General features: G+C 38.7%; 1 protein-coding gene across 4 annotated transcripts in view; it reads left to right on the forward strand.

The window, feature by feature from the left end:
* ssh2a (slingshot protein phosphatase 2a) overlaps positions 1 to 17430 on the forward strand; it is a 45929-nt gene that overhangs the window by 22764 nt on the left and 5735 nt on the right. For 2 of the 4 annotated variants that reach the window (XM_052106613.1, XM_052106610.1), the window contains 11 exons: positions 4674 to 4786; positions 5433 to 5497; positions 5589 to 5719; positions 6193 to 6258; positions 6342 to 6407; positions 8230 to 8424; positions 14107 to 14200; positions 14683 to 14811; positions 16106 to 16152; positions 16251 to 16397; positions 16866 to 17066. In XM_052106613.1, coding sequence (XP_051962573.1) covers positions 4674 to 4786; positions 5433 to 5497; positions 5589 to 5719; positions 6193 to 6258; positions 6342 to 6407; positions 8230 to 8424; positions 14107 to 14200; positions 14683 to 14811; positions 16106 to 16152; positions 16251 to 16397; positions 16866 to 17066 — 1254 coding nt within the window. The remainder of the gene's footprint in view (positions 1 to 4673; positions 4787 to 5432; positions 5498 to 5588; positions 5720 to 6192; positions 6259 to 6341; positions 6408 to 8229; positions 8425 to 14106; positions 14201 to 14682; positions 14812 to 16105; positions 16153 to 16250; positions 16398 to 16865; positions 17067 to 17430) is intronic. The other 2 variants (XM_052106614.1, XM_052106611.1) reach the window with 1 other exon arrangement.

The following is a 17430-nucleotide window of genomic DNA, read 5'->3' on the forward strand; positions in this document are numbered from 1 at the left end:
TGCTACAAAAGATCAGCTTGGCACAGTGCTCTGGGTTCATATTCCTGAGCTTTTGGGGTTTTAAAGACTGCATGTACACTAATGGAATTCTTGGTCATTTTAAGAAGGTTGACCGTTTAATTGTAGTTGTGCAATACTTACTAACTTCATGACAGGCAACAATCCTTATTGAATGCTGACATTTTATTGAAATCAGTCAGTTTCTACATTTGCATTTATGTATTAAAGGGTCAGGACCAAGGGTATTAGTGAGTGATAGCACTCACTAATACTAATCAATACTCATTTGCAATCAATAATACTAAAGCGGAAATAATTTTTTTAGGGCTGTCAATCAATTAAATTTTTTAATCTAATTAATTACATTTATGCATTTGGCAGACGCTTTTGTCCAAAGCGACTTATAGTGCACTTATTACAGGGACAATCCCCCCGGAGAAACATGGAGTTAAGTGCATTGCTCAAGGACACGATGGTGGTGGCCGTGGGGATCGAACCAGCGACCTTCTGAGTGCTTTAGCCCACTACGCCACCACCACTCCATTAGGAAATGGAATGCTGTAATTACGTGCTATGCTGATAATTTATAGAATTTATCACGTATATATTTGCTAAGAGCCCCTCAAATAACAATAATTCAATATACGTATAATTATGAAATAATTATAAATAGATATATTTAAATAATTACAAATAAAATATATTCATTAAAATAAATATATAATTCGGATCCATTTTGCAATTGAATTTGTTACTCAGTCTGAGATTTATTATATGGTCTTTTCAAAGGATGCATCAATGTACCCCTGTGTCAGATGGATGCTTTTGGAGCATCTCGCTTTGTTTGCTTTGCATTAGGGCTACACGATTTGGACAAAGTCATATTGCGATTATTTGGATTATTTTTATATATATATATATATTACACTCACCTAAAGGATTATTAGGAACACCTGTTCAATTTCTCATTAATGCAATTATCTAATCAACCAATCACATGGCAGTTGCTTCAGTGCATTTAGGGGTGTGGTCCTGGTCAAGACAATCTCCTGAACTCCAAACTGAATGTCAGAATGGGAAAGAAAGGTGATTTAACCAATTGAGCGTGGCATGGTTGTTGGTGCCAGACGGGCCGGTCTGAGTATTTCACAATCTGCTCAGTTACTGGGATTTTCACGCACAACCATTTCTAGGGTTTACAAAGAATGGTGTGAAAAGGGAAAAACATCCAGTATGCTTGACTGATTCAAGCTGATAGAAGAGCAACTTTGCCTGAAATAACCACTCGTTACAACTGAGGTATGCAGCAAAGCATTTGTGAAGCCACAACACGCACAACCTTGAGGCGGATGGGCTACAACAGCAGAAGACCCCACCGGGTACCACTCATCTCCACTACAAATAGGAAAAAGAGGCTACAATTTGCAAGAGCTCACCAAAATTGGACAGTTGAAGACTGGAAAAATTTGCCTGGTCTGATGAGTCTCGAATTCTGTTGAGACATTCAGATGGTAGAGTCAGAATTTGGCGTAAACAGAATGAGAACATGGATCCATCATGCCTTGTTACCACTGTGCAGGCTGGCTGCTGGTGGTGGTGTAATGGTGTGGGGGATGTTTTCTTGGCACACTTTAGGCCCCTTAGTGCCAATTGGGCATCGTTTAAATGCCACGGCCTACCTGAGCATTTTTTCTGACCATGTCCATCCCTTTATGGCCACCATGTACCCATCCTCTGATGGCTACTTCCAGCAGGATAATGCACCATGTCACAAAGCTCGAATCATTTCAAATTGGTTTCTTGAACATGACAATTAGTTCACTGTACTAAAATGGCCCCCACAGTCACCAGATCGCAACCCAATAGAGCATCTTTGGGATGTGGTGGAACGGGAGCTTCGTGCCCTGGATGTGCATCCCACAAATCTCCATCAACTGCAAGATGCTAGCCTATCAATATGGGCCAACATTTCTAAAGAATGCTTTCAGCACCTTGTTGAATCAATGCCACGTAGAATTAAGGCAGTTCTGAAGGTGAAAGTGGGTCAAACACCGTATTAGTATGGTTTTCCTAATAATCCTTTAGGTGAGTGTGTTATATATATATATATATATATATATATATATATATATATATATTAGTTTTTCTGGTTTAAAAACTAAAGTTGAATCAACTTTAAAAGATGTGAGGTATATGCGTAAAATGCGAGATGTGTTTGAGAGAACATGGCCACATCATTAGATTCTGAGTGTTTCGCCACATTATGCATGAGATTGCATAACCGCAGAGAATTCAATCACTCACAGAATGAACATGACAGTGTTTCCGGTGCAAATTCAACAGCACTGACAGAACAGATATGTGAGTGGACTTTTTCACAAAACACCATGGTGAGGTCCATAACTGGCAAATCTTTGATTTGCAAACTGTTTTAGCATCTTCACTCTTGACATTCAAATTTTTCTCCCATGAATGATGTACAACGAAGTGCAAACACACTTCTGTTTTTGTCTCCACTCACATGTTGATGTTTAGCTATCTCTATGGTGAGTGTGTTGGGAAAGGGATTTGTTGTGCTTGAACCCATCCTGTCCCTCAACCCACCCACTACCCTCACACTTTTCTTCAGCTTTTCACACCTATATCAAGAGCCTTTTTTTTTATTATTATTATTCTGAGGTGTAAAGGACTGGTGCTGAACTGGGGGGGGATTCATGACACTTTGAGCAGTGAGTTATCAGTTTGTGTGTTCACTGGTAATCGAACTAATGACCTTTGTGTTGCAAGCAACATGCTCTACCAGCTGAGCTACAGAAGTAATTCTGTCAGCTTTCTTTCATCCTCAATTTCATCCGTAGGCTCTTCTACTGTAATGTTTGGTTACATGAGATGACATACAGTAGCTACCAACACTGTAAAAGTCCATCAGCAACGACATTCACCCTGATGTTTATTTTTGGGGGGTGTAAAATTAGCCACTACCCTGCAGCACGGATCCTCAAGTCCTCATGTTCTCAGACAGTTCTCTCTTCCCCTTTCTCTCTCTATGTCCTATTTTCTCTCTGTTGGCATATGTTGAGTTGCCATCTGTAAAAGGTTCCTACAAAAGCACTCAGCAAGTAGGGATAGGTCGGATTTATAATTTTTCTTTAATTTTTTTTTTCTGTAATGAGAATTTTTTTTTTTTAGTTCTGACATTTTATGCACTAGAGCTTTTCGTTTGTGTGCTGACAGCATGCTTTGTTTTAGCTGTTTAGCTTTAGTTGTTTTAAGACAGTCCCCTCACATTGTTTTTTGAGCATCCTGCCATGAGCATTGCATTTTTACTATGGTTTGTAGAGTTGGAAAAAAAAATCACTAAAGGAAGGATTGCTCCTAAATAAACACGTCTGTTTGGGGTCAGATGTACCTGAAACTAGCCTTATTATTTTGACCTTTTAAGACCGATTAGTTGACTAGTCATTCAGGCAACCCACCGGTTAGTCAATTTTGAATATATGTATTTTTGGACTTCCTTGCTGCAAGGCATCTCTCATGCATATTAGGCCCAGCTGTAAAAGAGACAGACAGTGAGATAGACAGAGAAAAATGGAGAGGACAGAGGGAGGAAACAGCTGGGTCGGGGGTGACTGGGATGTGGGAAATGAGCTCAGTCGAGCCTGATGTTTTGGTTTTCTTTTTGTTTTTTATTAGGGGTGTGACTTCCTTGGGCTTCTCACATTCCCACATATTCTGCTATCCTTCCTCCCCCAAACTCTGAAAGTGGATGTTGACCAAAGGGCTCTCATTTCCGCAGAATAACGCAGATTTCTCAGTAGTTAGAGTCTGATGTGGAAAGTCCAAAGCCTGTGCCATAGTATACAGAGCAGTACTTTTTTCTAAGGGGGGCATGTAATCTCTTAAGTTGAAGATGTGCATGACAGCTGTTACAGGTCACACCACGTATCTGTTGTTGAGCCATTGCCATGCAGAGGCCACGGTCACACTGATAAACATCTCCATAGTGATTTCTGGAAACAATCTCTCGCTCTCACACACACATGTCCCAGCCTGAGCTCCCTTGCTTATTTTACAATGTCAGTTTGAGGTCTGAGATTGAGCCCATAATCGTAGCAATGGTGTAAAGCCAGAGACAAATTCTATGCTTAAACGCTAATGCAAATGCTTAGCAGTACCGTTGTACATACTTACAATGCATTCTTACATTACTGTGGCAGTAGCAAACCTTAGTGCTCAAGAGGCTGATAGTTACTTCCAAATATCTGTGCTATTAAATTGGATGTGTTGTTTCGGTAGATAAACATACAATTTTTTAACTAACTTGCTATGCAAGATTCTATTCAAATTATTCCTCTGCCATGATGGGAGTTGGACTGAAAAAGAAAACTGTTAACCAAAGATGACATTTTACAACCGATGTCTTTCAATGCAACAATAATGTAATTTTTACATTTAAACGTTGTGTTCTGAATTGTTTGAGACATTTCAGAACACACTTAACATGTAGTTAGAAGTGTTTGTGTTTGCGTACTTGCATAGATTATAGTTCAAGCCATGCATTAGGTGATTCTTCTGTGTTGGTTCAAAACAATTTTTTTATATATTCAGGGTTTTAACTTTATGTATAATATGTAATTAACATTATGTCTCTCTCTCTTTTTTCTTTCCGCCAGTATCAGCGAGAACTTTCTTACTGTCAAAGGCGCCGCCCTCTTCCTCCCACAGGGAAATGGCTCCTCCCCTTCTGCTGTACCCCGCATCATACAGCGGCAGGACAAACACACAGGTATGAAACCCACCAATAAAGCAAACATATCGCAACCAGTAAACCAGCAGTCAGATGCTGTAAGGTTATGGAATCTGCCTGGAATTCACTAGGTCAAACTGTTTCAATTTAGATTTGAGCTGTGCCATATAGCAATACACAGGGCTGTCTTTGTAATAAAGGACATTTGATTATGTAAGCGAGGGTTGATTCTATTTGTGCATTTGCATGCCTGTTGATAGACATCCTGCTGTGCCTGCAGATATAGTTTTGATTCAATTATGAGACCCATTTGCTTACAAGAATGCATAAATAACTTACAAGAATGCATAAGGGGACCCAAGTCTGTCATTATATAATGCAGTATGCAGTCGTAAAGTATTTACCATTTCTTTCTTTTAGTCAATTAATTGAGGGCTTCTGTTTTAGAAAAAAAAGCAATATAATATTGTACAGTTTTATAACTCCAACCGGTTTAATATTTATGTTCATGATTTACAAACCCAAGCTAATCAAACACCAACCAGACAACGAACATGTGTCCTTTATTAGAGGAAGTGAAATTGACTCAGAGTAACTCTGCTGTAGTATGCAAATGTCACACAGCCGAGTTTTGATTGTGGCTCTTTATCTGAGAGGTTTATGGTTGCTCCTGGTTCCTCTCTAGGTGACCTTCAGCAACATTTGCAGACCATGTTCACTTTGCTACGCCCTGAGGACACCATTCGCCTGGTATACGACCATCCTCCAGAACTTATCAAAGTACAATTAAGAAATGAGAATGGAAAATGTTGATGCATATTTTCTGTCTCTTTTCTCAAAGGCTGTTCGGTTGGAGAGCGCGTACCCACAGCGTACGCGCTACATGGTGATCGTGTCCACCAATGGTAGACAGGACACAGAGGAAAGTGTGGTGTTGGGAATGGACTTCAGCAATTCAGACCGGTCAGCATTGTAAATGCTTTAGTACTGCCTTTATTACAGCCAATTCATCTTTAAGCCAAGAGCACAATAGAAGACTGAAGCTTGTCGCACTGCACTTATCTAAAGATTCCACAATTTACACATCTAATTGCAGTCTAGTTGTATCAAATACAAGATCATTCTTCTTCCTGACTGTTGGTATGATCCCAAAATTGTTTCTGACAAACTTGCGCACAAATAGCAATGCAAGAGGTGATTCTTGACAGAGGAGGAATGGTTTGCAGTCATTTTTGCAGCATTTTGAAATATGTATTGGTGTACCTCACAGGTGTGTACACTAGATAAGCATCAGAGTTGGCTACAATATTGTGTTTTATGTCGCAGATGAGTCAGACGTAAACCTGAAAAGACAAGTTTCAGTCTTCTAGTATACACTTGGCTTTAGGTTACTTTTTGCTGCTGTAGAAGGTGGTACTCCTAACCTGATGATGCGTTTTCTGCAGCACTTGCACAGTTGGGCTGGTCTTACCCTTGTGGAGCGATACACTTATACACTTGGATGGAGACGGGTAAAGCATAACACACAAACGCATCAGTTCTGCATTTTGAAACTTGAATATTAACACTGAAATGGTTGTTCTCGTCTCAATAGGGGCTTCAGTGTGTCCACTGTTAACAGTGTCCATGTTTTCAAGCCAGTTTCAGTCCAGGCCATGTGGTGAGTGTTGTTTTGTTTTTTATGTTATGAATTTGGCAGTCTTTTTGCTCCAAAGCGACATACGTTCTGTTTAGACCAAAAGTGTTATTACGCTACAAATAGTGCAGCTCAACAAATGGAACGTAACCCAATTGTCTCAAGACACATTTATTAAAAGTTTACATTATTTTTAGCTTTATATGCCATATGAAAAAACACTGCGCTCCTGCGTGAGATGCAGAAAAAAGTGAGACATGGTGCAACGGTCAAAGATGTCCATCTAGTGCATGTTTTCATAGAAAAATATTGAAAAACCAGTGCTGACAGATGCACAATGCGTTCTGTGTAAATGGCCCTTTACAGTGCATTCAAGGTGTATGTTCAGTACTATAGCCCAACCGATATGGGATTTTTGAGGGGAGGGGGGGGAAATGAGCCTATTACTGATATGGTGACCGATATATAGTTAATTTTTTAGCTTTTCTCACTTTCAGGTGAGACCACAAATTGGTGGTATTCCTTTGACTGGATTTGCTAGATTCCTGGCTTATCTTTGGTTTGCAGGTATTGCAGACAACTACATCACCGTCTTTGGAGAAGTAGTCCCACACCTAACTGCCCGTTTGCGGTCACTTTTTATCTGTGGGTGATGGAGGAAAGAACATTTTATGTAACCTGTGTATTTTTAAATTCATTTAAAAGTTCATTTTAACTGATCACATATTTTATGTATAAAATTAACTAGTAACTATTGCTATTAAAAAAATAAATGCATTGGAAAAAGTACAATATTTCCCTCTGAAATGTAGTGGAGTGGAAGTATAAAGTAATAGAACATGCCATGGTAATGCTCAAGTAAAGTACAAGTACCTCTAAATTGTACTAAAGTACAGTTTTCTTGCTTATCAAAACATCATCAGCAATATTTAGCTGTTAATGTATAACAAAACAGTCACAAACAATAACTCAGCAGTGTTGCACCGTATTCTGCTATACTAGTTTGGGGGAAACTTTCAATGGTGGAAAACCAGACTTTGTAACGACTGGAATTGTTCAGTTGAAGGGGGTACCAATCTGTGAATCCTGAACAAAACAGTTTGTTGAATACATGTTTACACATTAGTTTCCACTCAGCTGACAAGGTATTAAAGTAGCTACATGGTTAGCTTGTTAGCTATTAGTGTGAGTAAAAGATGGACGTTGTTTATTTACTTTCCAGCATTTGGGTCCAGTTGGGTCACACCAACTAGGTAACAATGTAGTGTGAAATCAACACTCAACAGTTATAATCCACCACCAAAAAGATGCTGTGATGCTTGCCTTTCAATCTGCTACATTACTGACTGCACTGACAAACTATGACTGGCTAACATGGCAAACATGTGATAAACATGAGTCACATGGTTGTCAGGGACAGAGTTAACGTTATATTGAAATGGGTGAATTGTTTAATGATTGGGTCATTGTTTAATAACTTTCCTGTATGTATTTTACAAACTAGTTAAAAACTTACTGTGAAGACACCACTTAACTCCACACTGTCTGCAGTACCCCCATCAGCTCTGTAAACAGACGTCTGTAAACTAGTTATGACACCGATTCTAAATCATCTCAAGCATTGTTTTCTGAAAAAAAAATTCTGAAAAGAAAATTGCAGATATTTCCATATCTGCGCCTATTGGAACCATATATGCCGATACCGATATATCTGTGAAAGGGCGATAAATCGGTCAGGCACTATTCAGCACCATGTGTGCTCCATAGAAATCAAACCCACAACCTTCTTGTTAAACTACAGAAACATACATGACACTAATGTACTTTCTATCACGTATACTTGCAGGTCTGCCTTGCAGTCATTGCATAAAGTTTGTGATGTGGCCCGATGTCATAACTACTACCCCGGCAGTCTCTTCCTGACCTGGGTCAGTTACTATCAGAGCCGTGTGACCTCTGATCAACACTGCATCAATGAGTGGAACGCCATGCAAGATGTGCAGTCGCACCGCGCAGACTCCCCTGTGCTCTTTACCAATGTGTAAGTAACATACACGCGTAATTATTTTTCACTTTGTATATAGGCATATGAGTCAGTGTCTTTATGAATTATGGGTATTATTATTTTGCTCATGCTTTGTGTTTAGGGCCAAGTTGATAGTTGTTTAGAAAACTTTGAGTTACTCCTCTACAGTCAATAGGTGTAAATTACTCCTTGTTTCTGGAAAAGAAAGATATGCAGACACGCACTCAGGCCACCACAGTCAAACACTGGGTCAGATGGTGCAATGTTTCTTAGAAATGGCCTTTTAAGCATTTTAATTTATTCATCTTTTTTGTGTGGGGGTTTCTCTCAGTTGGAGACATTTCCACGTGCTTGTGTTTTTATCTTTAAGGCATGACTGCTGCCGGTGGCTTTATATAGCTCCATGCTGAGATGGATTGATTTACAGTAGAAAAAATTTGCAAAACAGAGAGATGGGGGGAAGGTGGAATTACGTTGATCTACTTCTTGTAGACACTCTGGACCAAGTGACCCTAAAGGAGGCCAGCGGGGTTGAGCAATAGTGATATTATATTTTCCTCAAGAGGTGACAGCCCTAGCTCAAATGTTGCCACTAAAGAGCTGAGTATTGATAAATATTTCCTGATTCGAATTCCGTTTGAACAAGCTATCAATTCGATTTTGATTTGATATTGATTCATATGGATGTATTTTAAAATGTCCCTTTTGCTTGCATATATTAATTGATTTTTGAACTGGGAGATAATTTAATATATTATTTTGCATTTATTATTGCATAATTTGTCTTATTAACATTGATTTGTGGAGCACATGCTAAAAACCGGTAAGAACTGGAAATGCCGTTTTCTCTTTAAGAATACTAGCATTTCTGTAAAGAAGCGCATGCAATAGAGACTCATGGTAAATGGTCTGCACTTTACACTGTGACTCATTCACCCAATCATACACACATTCATACAGCATGCTAGGCGCTAGCCTGCCATTGGGAGCAACTTGGGGTTCAGTGTCTTGCCCAAGGCAAGACACCAAGGCCGGGATTCGAACCACCAACCTGCGATTTAGTGGCCGACCCGCTATACCAACTGAGCCACGCTCCGCCCTCAGATGGCTTTAACTCATCTGTGCTGTGCGTGATTAGAATTAAATGTTTCTTTTGTTGTTTTTGATCTACAACTGACTGCATAGAACAGAAACTGTACTAAAAGAGACATTATTCAATGACAAATGGGTTGCGTGGATGTCATCTTTTCACGGAACAACTTTTACTCACAACATGCAGTGAAAGGGTCTCGCTGCTGTATGCTCCACCACTGTACTACACAATAACTGGTGAGTGAAATCTGAACATTTACCAGCCAGTTGCCAAATATAGACATTTTAGTCGCACAGCATGAAAATTTGGTTGCATATCCGAATAATTTCCTCTATGTGAAGCTCTCAACGAGAGTAAAAGATCGACCTTGGCATTTAAGATTCGATATTAAGATCGTTCAAATGAAGATTGTGATGCATCGGAAAATCTATGTTTTTACCCACATTTACGGAAAATCTATGTTTTTAATTTTATCCAATCTTTTTTACATATCTGATGGAAAGGTGCCCATCTGAGAATGCTTTTGAATTTGGTAAACTGACCAGACGTAGTACAAGTCTCCAGCAACAAGCAATTTGATGGACCACACTCAAAGTGAAAATACTGTCACTCAGCACAAGGACAGCCAATCAAAAATGTTTTGTTTACAGCCGTGGCCAAAAGTATTGGCAGTGACCAATTGCGTTTTGCAAAGTTTGCTGCTTCAATATTTGTAGATTAATTTTTCACATGTTTCTATGGTATACTGGAAAACAATGATAAGCGTTTCATGTTTTAAAGGCTTTTATTGGCAAAAACATTCAATATATGCAAAGAGTCAATATTACAGTGTTGACCCTTGTTCTTCATAACCTTTGCAATTCGCTCTGGCATGCTGGATATCAGCTTTTGGCCAAATCCATTCTTGCCTTATTAGTGCTCTGATTTGTTCACAATTTGTGGGCTTCTGCTTGTCCACTCGCCTTTTGAGGATTGACCACAGGTTCTCTATGGGATTAAGATCCAGGGAGTTGCCTGGCCACGGATCCAAAATTTCAATGTAATGATCTAAAGGAGACGAGATTTCAACCTGGCGCTTGCTGGACAATCTGGGACGTCATGTAGCCTTCTTCACTGCAGTTGAACCTCTTTCCTTGAAGTTCCTGATGATCTGGTAAATAGTTATTTCAGTTGCAATATTCTTTGCAGCAATTTCCTTGCATGTAAGGCCATTTTGATGCAAAGCGATGATGGCTGCACATCTTTCTTTAGAGGTAACCATTGCGAACAAGAACACAATGATTGAAAGCACTTCTTCCCTCCTTTTATAGCAATCAGTCTGCTCTTATAATCCAATCAGAATGATAGTGATTTCACCTGACTAGTACTCGTTCACACTTTCCCAAGTGCTGCTGATATGATTAGTGAAATTATGTCAGCTGGTCATTCAAAAACTGTGAAATTTGGGTTTTTGTGATGAAGTTTTAGCAAATGAAGCTTTTTGCAATTACTTAAAATGCATCTGATCACTCTGCACAATAGGGTTGCAACGGTATGAGATTTTCATGATATGATAACAGTCTAAGAAAATATCACTGTTTTACTGTATCACAGTATATGGTATTACATAATTACTATTATCAGTGAAAATAGAAGGGTTATTTATTTATTTTTGAGCTAACACTTTATTATAATTGAAACTTGAAACCATTTATTTTATTGAAGTATGTGTAAAAAAAGTCTCCCTTTTGAAAATAAAATAAATACAAAAAATAAGAAAGCTAACAGAATTATAATAAACAGAATTATAAACATGATAAAAAAATAGCATGAAACTATAACATGTTATATAACTAAAGCATGTTAGTTTACATGTTAAATTAACTACTAAATGAAAAATAACATCAGCTGTGTGAGCTTTTGAAGTAATGTCCTATAATTATTAACAGTTATCATATACTGTAGGTGCATGACAGCGAGGCCAGACTGCTCCTGTCTGTAGCTTTAACTCAGAGGTTCTCAACCGGTTTTGCTGCAGGACAGATTTTACATTGGATATCAAGTGTCGACCTGCCATAGATTAAACATAACCTGTATTTAATGTATCCTGGTTTGCATTTCCTTTTATGTTGCATAGTTTTGTCCATGGTTTTCCAGTACAAGGACATGCAGCAAGTGACATTATTTTATGTTGTTATCAACAACAAAATCTACAGGAAGTTTTCTCTCCCCTTTTTAAAAAATTGAAGAGCATATTTACTTATATGAGCCCATTATTATCCCGTTTGTTCCTAATATTACATTTTTATTCACATATTACACAGAAGGAAAGGCTCCTCATTACCATGGTCAGTGTGCTAGTCTTAAATAATAGTAATGCCAAATAATAATAAATGTGTGTATTTATGAAAAATAAATACTAGCTGAAACACATCTTGAAATTTTAACTACAAATGCCACCGTTGATATAAAATGAGGTCTAATAGATTCTACCTTTTTTAGATTATTTAATAAGAAACTATAACATTTTGTCAAAATATAACAGTTACTTTTACTCATGTAAAATCCTGAAACAAATTTGTAAAGGTGATGGTGTGTAATTATTAATATTTTTAACTATGTTGGTAAAGGGGCCACATCGTTTTTGTATCTTTTAAGCCCAGAAATAGTGGTGTACTCAATTTTCTGAAGTGTATCTGTGTATCTCTGGCTTGCTTTTGCTCGCATGTCAATGATGCCGAGATATACTTTTATATTAATTTAATCACTGGTGCTACTCATTTTGCAGGTAATCCTTCTCGAACATCACAGGCAGCCTCAAGAATGGATGCAGAGTAGCCATATAACATTTTTCCTTGAGCAGAATATTGCACTACAGATCTAAGTTTGTTCAAAGGGGAAAGCGAGAGACAGAAAAAGTGCACTTGTGTGCATGGTTGCCAGATTGCACAAAATAAGTATAACATTAGGAGGAATATTTCCAATTTGAGCAAGTAATTTATCTCAAACTGGTGGTGTTGCGTCTCTTATCTGGCAACCCTGAGCATGTTAAACGCTTGTGGAGACTCGTTCGGTCCCAATGCAAGTTAACTGAAATATGAAATGAAAAAAAAAAAACGCTTTTACGATAAATGAGCCGCGGGCCACATTTAAACCATGTGGAGGGCCTGATCCAGCCCGAGGGCCCTAAATTGCCCATGTCTGCTTTAGGTGTTTGCGAGATTATCATTAAATCTGCCTCGGCAGTCATAAATAGTCTATCACTTGGGCGGCCGCCAAAATATTTTCAATGGGAGAACCATGGCACTGTTCTTTCCCTGCTGTCCACGACCCAGTCCGAATAGACCAGTTGAGAAACACTGCTTAAACTCACGCATACACTCATGTCAGACCACCTCGCTTCTCTCTTGACATTTTCTCGGTGTGTGTCGCAAGTTGATGAGTCTGACAGGCAGACAAGGTGGAAAGGAGATGCGCACGCGTATGTGAGATTCTCCGTCCGGTTGCATTTTTTTTTTCTCAATACCATAGATAAGCAAATGTACATGGTATGATAACCATCAATTCTCAAACCGTGGTATACCGTGAAACCGGTATACCGCTGCAACCCTGCACAATAATCTAGAAACGATGTGAATCAACACCACAATAACTGAAGCAGAAATCTTTGCGAAACACAATTTATGTCTCTGCCAGTACTTTTGGCCACGGCTGTACTATACAGTTATGTGGAGTGGGATTTTGGACCAATGAGATTTTATGGTGGGCGGGGCTACCCAACATAATAATGCAGAAATGGAAACTACTGAAATCTGCAAAATGTTCTGTCATAGTTGGTTAAGACAAAAACACACATTTGTTTACATTTTATTCCTTGAGGCTTTAATGCTTCATGCCTAGTTCGGACTTTGTGTTAAAGTAGATCGCTTTGTGTCAAGCTTACTTTGTGTCCATAGCTTGAGGTTTGCATGTTTGTTTGGATGGTTCGCATGGATATACATGGCAAAATAATAGGATTGTAACTTTACACTGTCTCTTCTTGAGAAAGCTAAGTGGCCAGGTCCTTTCTTGAAAGGTCAATTAAGTCAGTAAGTCTAAACATGCTTATCTGTCCCGCATAGTGAAATATGAAACAGTCAGAGGGTCTTTTCATCTCTCTGATTGAAGAAGACATTTCCCTCACACACACACAGCTACCAGCTGAATGTGTTGACCTACATTAGCTTGTGTTTTAAGTTTACTTTTAGTGATTAAGAACACTGTGCAGTCCCCTGGGATCCAATCAGAGATTGTGTTGCTATCAGGGCAGAGACACTTGTCCCGTAGTTTAGGGGTGGGTGATATGGCAAAAAAATACATGTATATTTGTTGATTTTCAATTAGATTTTCCTGCATTTATAGGCATTTTTCAAAAATAATGTTTACTCATGCTGTGTCAGAGGGGTGGAATTTGATTATAAAATTGTTTGTTGAAATCAAACAAAGTATATGTTCTGAGATCTCTGGATTTTGTGAAGTTCTACTTAAACAATACTCCACAGACTTACAAAGAATCATACGATGGAGGCACACCACCCATTGAGTCCAAACAAGATAATTTATGATTGTGGGTTTTATGTGCACAGGCCAACAGAGAGGGAGCGCACCGAGAGATTAATTAAGACCCGGCTGAGAGAGATCATGATGCAGAAGGACCTGGAGAATGTCACATCAAAAGAGGTATGAACATTAATTGTACACAATCAAAGTCTCTACAGGTCAAATTGCCTCTGTAGAACTCATTAGTAAAACCCATCCAGATTAGTGTTGAAAAATGGTAGGGTGAATATCAAAGAACATGACACTGTCCTATTTCTCCCCAAAATCAAAGGAAACAAAACGGAATATTACATATTGCATTAAGAAAATGAAGCATATTTTTATATCATTAATATGTACATTGCTGATACTGTGATGAAAAAATCTCTTATTACCGTAATGTGAAAAACGTCAGCAATGAAAATGATCCTGTCTAGACACTTTTCTTTTACTATTAAAAGCAGCATATAATTAAGTACAGCTATTATGATGTATACTTGAGTACTTTACAAATGTACTTTAAAATGTAAAATAATTATATTTTTTGAAATACAACATGGACATTTATTGACAGTTTTCGTGAGATTGACCCTACACGATATTATATATTTTTTTCTTTTCAGATTCGCACAGAGCTGGAGATGCAGATGGCCTGTAACCTGCGGGAGTTCAAGGAGTTTATTGATAATGAAATGATCATCATCCTGGGCCAGATGGACAGTCCCACCGTGATCTTTGACCATGTCTACCTGGTCAGTCACCCAACCCCTTTTTTATCACACTCGGGACTACACTAAAAATGATTAAAGACACTTACGTTTTTCAAATCCCCCAAATCTTTGCCTGGCTACAATTATTGCTTCCATGATCACTACAAAATTTAAACAAACGTTCTTGTTTGATAAACTTCAGTTACCACCGGCTTTCCTTGGGTGTGGTAATAATGCAATGTTAACTGGGTCATGTAAAACGTTTGTGAACTCAGTACATTCTTGGATTCGCCTCATTTGCATAGAAAGCATCTTTGGCCAGAAATGAATCAAAATAACTATTTAAATATGCATACGGTACAGCTTTACCAGCTTAAATATCGCTTGGTTTAGTTGAACTGCAGGTGTTCTGTGAATAAGATGCAGGATTTGCGGTGAAATACTGTTAAGTATATCTGTCAGCCTATAATTTAGCTAATTTAAACCATTAGCGTATCAGTTATAAGCATGGAAAGGGTGATATGAAAATCAAAGGTTTATTTATAATTAATTAGTAACACGCTTTGTAAAAACTCTGTTACTTCAAATGCACAGTCCAGAAATAATAATAGCCACAATATGTGGAGGGGTTTGCATTCCTAAGAACGTGTAATTAAACTGTATTATTGTTTGTTCTCTCGTTGCGGAAAAACGGGACGTGCCAGTTGTTAAGCACTTAACCTATACGTAACATGAGGAGGAAAACTAGTCTAAATCTTTTTTTGTTTTTTATTTATTTTGGGGGGATTTTTTTCCGCTTTTTCACCCAATTTGGAATTCCCAATGCGCTTTTTAAGTCCTGGTGGTCACGTAGTGACTCACCTCAATCGGGGTGGCGGAGGACGAATCCCAGCTGCCTTCACGCCTGAGACTGTCAACTGACAGAATCAGAACAGAATCTTATCACGTGGTGAGTTGAGCGTGGATGCCTCCGAGACATGGCGTGTGGAGGCTTCACGCCATCCACTGCGGCATCCACGCTCAACTCACCACGTGCCCCACCGAGAACGAGAACAACGTTATAGCGACCGTGAGGAGGTTACCACATGTGACTCTACCCTCCCTAGCAACCGGGCCAATTTGGTTGCTTAGGAGACCTGGCTGAAGTCACTCCGCATACCTTGGGGTTCAAACTAACGAACTCCAGGGGTAGTAGCCAGCATCTTTACCACTGAGCTATCCAAGCCCCCCTGGTGTGTCCCTAATGTTAAGTGAGTTCGCCCCTCACTATAGAAAACTAATTTGCCACTGTCTTTAGGATTATTAATTGTAACTTGCTTTCTGGTTGTTTTTCCAGGGTTCTGAGTGGAATGCCTCCAACCTTGAGGAGCTCCAGAACAGTGGGTAAGCAACTCTGTTGTTCCAGGCCACTCCATTTAAAGGAATATATCCGCTCCGCTGCATGCAGTCATTGTTAATTTAACCTCCCTCTACTTCCTCAGTGTTCGCTACATCCTGAATGTGACACGTGAGATTGATAATTTCTTCCCTGGGATTTTTGAGTACCACAACATCAGAGTGTATGACGAGGAGGCCACAAACCTTTTGGAGTACTGGAATGACACCTACAAGTTCATTTCCAAAGCCAAGTAAGTTGCAAAAACTCATATCTGGACCTGGAAATCTTAATCTTTAATGTTTAGTTTGCAAATCTACTAAAACTGCTGTGAAAGTGTGTTTTAATTAAGCAATAAGTTTATTGAATAAAAAAGCTTATTTAACCATTTTAACTGTGACTATATTCACAATACTGCATGGCCTCAAGTGTCTTATTGCTTTTATAAAAAGTTTACAATTAAAATTAAACTTATAAGTAATTTAAGGATCATTTTTTTTTATTGAAATTTAAATATAAAATTAAAACTATACAAGTAGTCTAATGTTAATAATTGGTCTATATAGGTGCTGTGCAGTAATATATACAGCAGTGAATTTAACAGGGGTTTCGTGTCATTTCTGTTACTATGTTGTGTATTATAACACAACTGTCACGCTGTATTGACAAATCAGCATCCAGGACCAGAAATATCTATTTTTAATAATGTCTATTGTTATAGAAAAGCTGGGGTGAAGTGTCTAGTGCACTGTAAGATGGGAGTGAGTCGTTCTGCCTCCACTGTAATTGCTTATGCTATGAAGGAGTACGGCTGGGACTTAGAAAGAGCCTTCGACCATGTGAAAGAACGTCGCTCAGTCACCAAACCCAATCCCTCCTTCATGAAGCAACTGGAAGAATACCAGGGTATCCTACTAGCCAGGTACAGACCACACACACACACACACACACACACACACAAGCAAACACACACAAAGCACAATAGGTCAAAATGTTCTATACAATTATGTTTTCATACCACACTCAAAGACTCACACTTACCTTTTGAATAAAGACCAGAAGAATAGCCTTACTGACACACATTGACTGGGTTACATGTAATGCTTTTGCTCTAAACAGGATCAACAGAGACTGTGGTTTAAGTTTCCATTGAGTAAATGCTCCTGGATTTTGATTCAATGGCGTAGTTTCATCGCTATTGTGCTCTCATGCAAGAGTTAGGTCTGAGTAGCTGTCTCTCCACATTCCTTTTTTTGTGCAGCTTTGCTGTCATACTTTGCTTTCAT

Source organism: Xyrauchen texanus, chromosome 36, assembly GCF_025860055.1.
Source record: "Xyrauchen texanus isolate HMW12.3.18 chromosome 36, RBS_HiC_50CHRs, whole genome shotgun sequence".
Classification (NCBI taxonomy): domain Eukaryota; kingdom Metazoa; phylum Chordata; class Actinopteri; order Cypriniformes; family Catostomidae; genus Xyrauchen; species Xyrauchen texanus.